General features: G+C 31.1%; 1 protein-coding gene across 1 annotated transcript; it reads left to right on the forward strand.

Annotated features, from left to right (window-relative positions):
- Window positions 1–663: 663 nt before the first annotated feature.
- Window positions 664–2,100, forward strand: LOC120137762 (glucan endo-1,3-beta-glucosidase 11-like). The gene is made up of 3 exons (XM_039153442.1): window positions 664–708; window positions 799–1,749; window positions 1,959–2,100. The coding sequence occupies exons 1-3, from the start codon at window positions 664–666 to the stop codon at window positions 2,046–2,048; spliced, it is 1,086 nt and encodes a 361-aa protein (XP_039009373.1). The 3' UTR covers window positions 2,049–2,100.
- The last annotated feature ends 7,754 nt before the right edge of the window (window positions 2,101–9,854 follow it).

Here is a 9,854-nt window from a genome sequence, read left to right on the forward strand (position 1 = left end):
GCGACCTTGTTGGTAAAGGAATTGTTGTTATTCCTTGAGGTCTCGGGTTCGATCACCAGGAATGTCAGAAGTGTGAGCGTTTAATGTCAAATGATTGAGAATTATCTTTGAACATATATTACTTTGTACTTGGGACCTTTTGAAAATGGAAGAAAATGTGTTGGTTAGATCAAGTAAAACAAGAATGCAACAGCTTACACTGGTCTCCTCTTTGTCCTCAATGGTTGGGTGCTTGTCATTCCATCTTGGGCAAGGTTCGAGGCCCAGCATAATATGAAAATAAAGTAAGTGCTCTATATAATTAGAGGTATTCCAAAATTATTATTTTTTTCATTTCACACGTAAGACAGTCAGCATATTTAGGACTAATATTTATGCTTAACATCACTATTAATTCTTTTTCAGTGAGATTGATCATATATGCACGGAATATATTTCTTTTGAAATAATAAGAGCAATTGGTTTAGTTAAATAAATAATGAGGAAATGTAATAAAAGTTTAAAATTCTAGAAAATATTTTTTTATAAAATTTAAAATACACTAATCATATTCACCTATCATTATTATTAAATAATAAAAATACAACTCACAGTAAAGATGTCTAAATTTTACTTATCGTTAGGGACAGAGATATGTACAATTTCGTGGGTTTTATACCGTACATGTTTCAATTGAGATGGGATGGGGATGGGGATGGGGATGGGGATGTATATAAGTTTAGTAGGTAGTGGGCGGGTGTGGATGTAAAAAGTCATACCCGTCGTGGGTAGTGGGTAGTGGATAGGTGATGGATTTAGGGCCTTAACCGCTCTGCAAAGATCAATCACATTCGAATCTACGATGCCGATCACGAAGTTCTCCAGGCCTTCAAAGGGTCCGGTATAGAAATCATAATCTGTCTCCCCAATGAGTTATTGCCAGAAATGAGTATGGGAGAGGACCGTGCCATGAATTGGGTGAAAGAAAACGTGCAGGCATTCCTTCCCGGAACCCGAATCCGAGGAATAGCCATCGGCAACGAGATATTGGGAGGGACAACTATGCAATTTTGGGAGGCCTTATTGCCAGCAGCAAAGAATGTTTATATTGCTCTGTACAGATTGGGACTACATCGTACAATTGAGGTTTCAAGTCCACATTCAGAGGCTGTGTTTGCCAATTCTTTCCCACCATCAGCCTGCATCTTCCGACCCGATGTCGCTCCGTTTATGAAGCCGCTTCTCGAGTTCTTCTCGCAGATCGGCTCACCGTTTTACATAAATGCATATCCATTTCTAGCCTACAAGAATGATCCTCAACATATTGACATCAACTATGCATTGTTCAAAGATAATCGTGGGATATATGATGCAAAGACGAAGCTGCACTATGACAACATGTTCGAAGCTCAGGTCGATGCAGCCTACGCGGCGTTAGATAAAGCCAATTTCGGCAAGATGGAAGTGATTGTTTCCGAAACAGGGTGGGCGTCTCGTGGCGATCCGGATGAAGCCGGTGCGACGGTGAAGAATGCCAAGACCTATAATAAGAACCTGCGGAAACGTTTGGCTAAGAAGAAGGGGACACCGTTTAGGCCGCATATGGTGGTCAGGGCTTATGTTTTTGCGTTGTTCAATGAAAATCTGAAGCCGGGGCCGACGTCGGAGAGGAACTTCGGATTGTTCAAGCCCGATGGAAGCATTGCGTATGATATTGGATTCACTGGACTCAAGCCTTCGGCAGCAGCCTCTTCACTTCTCTCTTTTAAGGTATGCTTTGCTTTTCTTCACCGCTTGATCTCATAATATTCCTTATTAATATGGGTGACAATTCAATCTAATCGAGTCAAAAAAAATTGAATTAGTCGAATTGATGAATCTTATTTTATAACTTTAAGTCGAATTCAATTTGATCCGTCTTTTAATGCTATAATATATTATTTTTCTTATTGTTATTTTCTTCATTAATTCTCTTGCAGGATATTGCAGCTCAGGGTTGGTTAAGATCGTCTTACTTGTTGGTTTCTACGGCTTCAGCTGTTGTTTTATTACAATGTTTAGGGTTGTAAATACTGGAAAAACATTAATTAACTTTGAACTCTTTGTATATAGAGAATTCATTGATAGGATCGAATTTAAATAATAAAAAAATATTTAGTAAATTATTTTCTTTCTTTTTTTGAAAAAGTTGAACTCTATATATCGATAATATAATAGTTGTAGTTATGATATTACGTTTAAAAATTAACTATCAATTGGGTGGTGACATGTGGCACGATCTGATTCGAATGTTAAATTTATTTTAATTTATTAAAATTAGGACCTAATTGATTGATATGTAAGCAACAGTGATAAAATGTGTAATTTTATCAATTTTTCAACTGTCACGTCAACTTCTCCGTTAAATTTTGACGGTAAGTGACTTGGTTGAATACATTTGAATAATTAGATGACATGATTGATAAAATTTTAAAAATAATGGTCAAAATGGAAAGAGACAATAATAACGGTAGAATAAACCCTAAACCCTAAATTTAAATTGAGGTATTCCAAAATACTTTTTTTATTTCCATGAAATTTAGTACAATAAAATATTGAAACTAGAGTGTTTTGACGAAAATTTAAACATAAAATTATTAATTTTTCATTTCAATTGAAGCTAATTAAGTTGTGTGACATGCATGGTCTATCACATGGAGCTAATTATGTTCATATGGTGACATTTTAAAAAAATAAAAATCATTTATTTTATGCAAAATATTTTATATTTTATAGTTTTATTATAATTTAATAATAACTATGAAAATTAGTTAATAATTGAAATTCTTAATAATATAATAATAATTTGAAAATCTATATATTTTATGATAATTATTTATATTATTAAATATTTATAAAACCACATATTATTTGAATAAAAATAATTGAAATATAATAAATTATGAATAATATAATAATTAAAGTATTGGAATTTTTTTAAATAGTGGAACCTAAATGCGTTAGAAACTTGGTAAAAAGACTCAACAGGTCGGGCATCGTACCATCTCTTATCTTGTCCTAAATGGTTACGTGGTTGTCAATGTATCCTTGACGAGGTTCGAGACTTGGTAGCTCTGAACCAAATTGAACCCCAATATAACATCAACAAATGAGGTATTTTAAAATACCTTTTTTAAAAACATAAATGAGGTCAAAGTCGGAAATTTAAGCATTTGCACGGTCATCAAGTGGATTATAGATATCACAATAAAAATCGTAAGAGATTAATTAACGGAAACTGAAACAGTTGGAACGAATTATTTAACATCGACAAAGATTTAACTGACAAATCAATTATTGAATAAACAAGGAAAAGGGGGCTCTTGGGCACAGACAGAAAAGCAAGTTAACGGCATCGGCATTATTAGCATACACTAGAACTAGGACCGGCTTGGGTCTCGAACCCGATGGGTTTCGACCCGATTATGTCGGATTTTTTTTAAAAAAAATTGGGGTCAGGTCATGTCGAATCGGGTTATTTAAAGGTAATATTCGGATCGGGTCAGATTCGGGTTTAGAGTGAATAATACCCAACCCGACCCGGAGAAAAAAATATAATTTTACCTTATATATTTAAAAATAATTACAATAATATCATTATATATATATATATATATTTAAGTAAATCACTATTTTTATTGAATAAAAATAATATTTTTTATTTTTGGGTCTGGTCGGATTTGGATTTTATCTAAAAAATCGGGTCGGAATCGGATCGAGTAGATGGTATATATTTTTCGGGTCGGGTTAGATCGAGTGAAAGATGTAAAATTTTCGAGTCGGGTCGGGTTGGACGAAACTCGACCCAAACCCTACTCATGCCCATCCCTAACTAAAACTCGTTCAAAACTATAAGGTCAAATAAGCTTGAGTCCTTCATATACACCTCAAAGTTTTGTACGCTTATTTTATTGTTATAAGCATAGAGAAGACTATCATAATTAATGAATTCAAATCACTTACTTCTTGAAGTGCCCATAAGAATGGCTTCCATTCTTGAGCCATCAAAGCTTGTAAGTTTCTCTCCCTTTTTTCTTGTGGGCTAATTAATGGGTTTTCAAAGAAAAATGGATTGAAGCAAAATAAAATTTCAATAACGATGGTGGCAAATTTTCCCAGATGATTGTTTGTTTGATGAGAAAATTTGAAGAAACTTGGAAGAATTCTACTTCTGATTAGTTAAAAAAAAAACTTGTTGGGACTTGGAATAATCATATCTTCTGCCAAATAAGGCTTCCTCTCTTCAATGTTTTTCTTAAGAATATTGGTTAATTCATGTTTGCATTTCGCTTCAAACTAGTAGAAATATTAGGACTTCATTTGCTTTTGATTAACTGAGAAAGTTGTTGTTATTATCGATTTACAGGGGAGTTGGGTTGGAGGAGGGGGTGGTGTTGTTGGAAAAAAAAGGACAATTTCGGTATTTTATTTATTTTATTTTATTAATTGATTTTTATTTATTTAGATAAAAAAAATAAAAAAGTAACGATTTTTTAATGGGGTTAAAGATTTGAGACAAATGAAGTAACGATTTAAAGTTAAAGAAACAAAATATTCTAAAAAATACTTTAAGAAGTAAGTCGGTACAAATGATATAATTTAAAGAGCAGTCTTTCATTTAAGCTTTATATATATATATATTGGAAACTAAATGCGTTAAAAAATAGATAAGAAGTAAAATATGCAAAATGTCTTACCATCTCGTCTTGTCCTCAATGGTTAGGTGGTTGTCACTTTAACCTTGACAAGGTTCGAGACTTGATAGCCATGAACTAAACTGAGCCTCTGAAGTACATAAACAAATGAGGTATTTTAAAATACCTTTTTTATAATGCATAAATTATAAGTAGAGAGAAAACTGTCATTTTGATCTCGAAATAAACCACCAGTTGAACTAAAATTTGTCTTCAGATACCTTTTTCTTTCGTTTATGAGAATTCATTCAAAAATAATTGAGGAAAAAGAGATGGTATTTTTAATTTCATTTTCTAGAGTTACAATTAATAAAAAAAAATTAATTAATATAATTTATTAAATTATTTTTTAAAATGATCAAATTTAAATATATAAATGGGTATTCATCTTCAACATATGAATTCTATGTTGTTTATTAGTAACTTGAGTTCATTAAGGAATTCAAATACTAACTCCGTAATTCGTACTTGAATTAAAATCTAAATTTAATATTCGAGTTTAAATACATAAATTCATAATAAAATAAATAATGCTAAATATTTTGATATATATAATTTAATTGATCAACCCTAGAAACCAAATCTAATCCAAGGACCCAAAGCAGAGAAAATCACAAGATATCAAATAAGCGCTTTCTTGATTAATCGGGCAATGTAAAATCAACCCTAAAAAAATAAATGAAAATATAGATAAAAAACCGAAAAACATGCCATAAAGGTAAATGAAAACGTGCATGCAGACTTATTGAAAAAAAGAAAAAAAATAAGATATAGAAAAGAAAAAAAATAATAATGAATAGCGGCGGTCGACAATTAACATTAAAATTAGTGCGACTAAAAATAATAGAAAACTAGGTTTTTTCAGAGAAAACTATTGTATACTATTATTTACATCAGCATAGATCTTAATTGATTTTATTAAGTCGACTAAAAATAAAAATCAAGTGTAACACAAAATGCATAGTTTTAAGCGAAAAAATTATTTTGATAAAATGACAGTTTTTTATATATAAATATGACATGAATACGGGATAATATAAATTTATTTAAAGACTGCCAGTTATTTAATATTGAATGTTTGTACTCTTAACATCTACGGTACTTGAACTCGTGACCTTAAAAGATAACAACATATTTCTTAAGTATTAATTACTAAGGTCGCTTGGTTAAAAAAATTATAAGATTTTAAAATTGAATTATAAAGTTTAAATAATTCATAATGTATTTGAATCATTAAATGTATTTAAATAACTTAAATTATATGCTTCATATCCGAATAAGTAAATTTATTTCTTACGAAGAAACGAATATGTATTTTTTATATAAATTTGAACTTACATTGTTGTATTAAAATTAAGATTTATCACTTATTCGTATAAACCATCCTACCATTTTATTTAAATAATATAAGGGTCTTTATCGGTTGGTTCGGTTAATCGACCGAATAGAACTTTCAGAATTTTATTAATTGAATTTTTTTCGTTTTAACAGTTAACCGAATCGAAATTTTTTGAAAATAATTAACTGAACTGAATAAAGTTCAATTAATCAGTCTGTTAACCGAAATTTTAAATAATATATATTAAATAGTTAATATTTCGGTTAATTTGATTAAAACTGAAATTTAAACACTCCTAAAGTAATTAATATATAAATAATATATTAAATATTTACAAATTTCGGTTAATTAACCGATTTCGAACTGAATTAACCTATAACTAAATTTTTAAAAAATCATTAACCGTTAGCCCAATTTTGTTTTATCCTATCGATTTAATTGGTTAACCAAAATTTTGAACACCCCTATCAAATATTCAAACATTTTCATGAAAATGCACAAATAATTTTCTTTGTAATAAAGTATAAAAGATACAATTGTCGGCCCTTTTCAATTTTTAAAGGTTCTTGGACGAGGAATCTTAATATGCTTTAAATATTTTAAGAGTATAAGTTTGTCACCGTCTCTTTCCCTGTCTTCGGTGGTTAAGTGAATTCTCAGCTTCCTTTGACAAGGTTCGAGGGCCGGTATACAAAGAAATTATTAAAAAAAAAATAGCCTTTAATGAATTGAGGTATTTCAAAATACCTTTTTCGAAAAGAATTTTATTTATGAGACTTAAACGATAACTATTTCTTTATACTTATCGATATTTTATTTTATTACTTGATAAATTTATATAAATCATTATAAAAAAATTATTATATGAATCACATTTTCAGTTAAGATTATTCTATCTATAATGTTAGAATTTAAACTGTGAATAGCGACGGAGTCACAACTTAACGAGGGTGGACACGTGACTATCGTGAAATCCAAATTTTCTTCGATTGATTACTTATTTTATTGATGTTGTCCATTCTTGGATTAGTTACATATTTTATGGATGGTGCCCACTCCGAAATTCTATTTATACCCATTCCATTTAAAAAATTTATATCATTAACATATGTATATCGATCTTAAAAATATTTCTATTTCTGTCGTTGACCGTGAACGTTGTTTGAGAAAAAAGTTCATTTTTAACCGTAAAAAATGTGTTAAAGTGTTGGGGTTAGTTTGATGTGTTGTTATATATATTTGATAATTTATAATAAAATAGCATGGACAAATCTTGACTTTAACGTTGTCCCTTCGTCTCTATGACCGAGAAAGATAACTTTGAAATTATTACAGTAAATGTTGCAGGCTTCCTAGACCTTGTGGTAAGGTTGTGCTCAAGCACCATAAATTTCAAAGGTTCGAAGGCCGGTAAATCATATCCAAAGGCATAAGAAGAAAATGTATTGTGTTCAAATGAGGTATTTTAAAATACATTTTTAATTTTTCCCTTACAGTCTTTTTTTTCTATCTATTAAATAAGACTAAGATTCAATTTAGAATTTTAAAAAAAATATATATTTATTGTTTTTTAATTAATATAGGGTAAGTACATGGCAGTATCTGTTCAAAGATAATTCTTAATCATTTCACATTGAACGCTCACACCCTAACATTCTTAGTGCTGGAATATGATACCTCAACGAACAACACCAATTCATTTATCATGCACGAACCAATCGACCTTGGTGGTAAAGGAATTGTTGTTATTCCTTGAGGTCTCGGGTTCGATCACCAGGAATGTCAGAAGTGTGAGCGTTTAATGTCAAATGATTGAGAATTATCTTTGAACATATATTACTTTGTACTTGGTACCTTTTGAAAATGGAAGAAAATGTGTTGGTTAGATCAAGTAAAACAAGAATGCAACATCTTACACTGGTCTCCTTTTTGTCCTCAATGGTTGGGTGCTTGTCATTCCATCTTGGGTAAGGTTCGAGGCCCAGTATAATATGAAAATAAAGTAAGTGCTCTATATAATTAGAGGTATTCCAAAAATATCTTTTTTTTTTCATTTCACACGTACGACAGTCAGCATATTTAGGACTAATATTTATGCTTAACATCACTATTAATTCTTTTTCAGTGAGATTGATCTTATATGCACGGAATATATTTCTTTTGAAATAATAAGAGCAATTGGTTTAGTTAAATAAATAATGAGGAAATGTAATAAAAGTTTATAATTCTAGAAAATAATTTTTTATAAAATTTAAAATACACTAATCATATTCACCTATCATTATTATTAAATAATAAAAATACAACTCACGGTAAAGATGTCTAAATTTCACTTATCGTTAGGGACAAATATATGTACAATTTCGTGGGTTTTACACCGTACATGTTTCAATTGGGATGGGATGGGGATGGGGATGGGTATAAGTTTAGTAGGTAATGGGCGGGTGTGGATGTAAAAAGTCATACCCGCCGTGGGTAGTGGGTAGTGGGTAGTGGATATGTGATGGATTTAGGGTCTTACCCGCTCTGCATCTGTCCGCCCTACATCCGCCTGACCACTAACTACTCACGATATAATTTTTGGATCATTATGAATTTAGATATGATTTTACAGACTATTCTATAAATCTTAAGATTTTATAGGATATGACTTGTAATTTAACCTAATGTTAGGGTATAAATATTTTTAAAATTAAAGATCATTGTTTCTCCCATCTCAAATTGATGGGTATTGACGGATACAGACGGGTACATATGGATATGAGATGCCTCTCAACTCCTAGTCAAAAAGTGTTGAGATGCCACTAAAAATCCAACTCATGTAGGGATATCTCCTACTCTTGCTGACATAGCTCGGAGTTGCCTCTAAAAAGTGCAGACATTCCTCCACTAAGATGTTGAGATGCTTTTACCTTGGTAAGAAAAAAGCAAACATTTCCTCCTTGATGTCACCAAGGTCAGGATGTATCCACCCAACAATTAGTTTTTTTCTTAGGGTGTTAAGTTACCTCTTCTTTAGTCGAAAGCTTAGAGAAATCTTAATTTGTAACTGTCATCATTATCGATGAACTGACCAAAGAGATGAGAAACATTACCCTCTGCTAAATTACCTCCAAAACTACTTCCCAGCAAGTCATTGCGAAATTTAAAACCTAAACCTAAATTAATCATTGCATAATAATAATAAAACTGGAGGTCCTATAAACTTACTGTCCAACTCCCTAGAATTACCTCCGGGACAAAAGTAAAGGTCACCCCGTTTCGTATGCATGTCTCGATTTAAACCACTTTATGACATTCTCTCAACTAAAAGGGAAACTACCTGGTATACTTCTAGGGGTAACCTCTAAAAATTGTCAGCTATTCGCCAGCCCAAAACTTAAGAATAAACCCTTTCGCTTACCAAGGCTCCAAGAGATAATTATCCTTTGGACTCGAGAATATCCCAACCTTCGAGCCATCTATAACGTTATCAACATGGCATAGCTAACGGCCTCTGACAAGTACACTTCAGTTTGCAGAATAAAATCTATGATATAACTATCAAATCCATCTAGCATGTTAACGTATGGATAACTATAATTATTCTATGAGTATCCTTCAGCCACAAATCAAAAAAGGATAAAACCCTCCATTATCCTCAATATTAACTCCCATTTCTTTCTTAGGGATCCATTCACCAAAAGTCGACAAAACAAATTTATTTCTAACAACAAATATGAATCGAATTGAATAGAAAAATTAAATAAATTAATCTTAATTTATCATTTAAACTTGATTTAAAATGTTTCTCTTTCTCTTAA

The sequence above is a fragment of the Hibiscus syriacus genome, unplaced genomic scaffold (assembly GCF_006381635.1).
Source record: "Hibiscus syriacus cultivar Baekdansim isolate YM2019G1 unplaced genomic scaffold, ASM638163v2 tig00110676_pilon, whole genome shotgun sequence".
NCBI classification, from domain to species: Eukaryota; Viridiplantae; Streptophyta; class Magnoliopsida; order Malvales; family Malvaceae; genus Hibiscus; species Hibiscus syriacus.

What these genes read in the sequence shown, in the direction of transcription:
- LOC120137762 (XM_039153442.1), top strand. Translation starts at nt 664, where the DNA reads ATGTTTCAATTGAGATGGGATGGGGATGGGGATGGGGATGGGGAT. An exon ending in ATGGGGATGGGGATGGGGAT is followed by an intron (nt 709 to 798) that starts GTATATAAGTTT and finishes TGATGGATTTAG; the next exon opens with GGCCTTAACCGCTCTGCAAA. An exon ending in CTTCACTTCTCTCTTTTAAG is followed by an intron (nt 1,750 to 1,958) that starts GTATGCTTTGCT and finishes ATTCTCTTGCAG; the next exon opens with GATATTGCAGCTCAGGGTTG.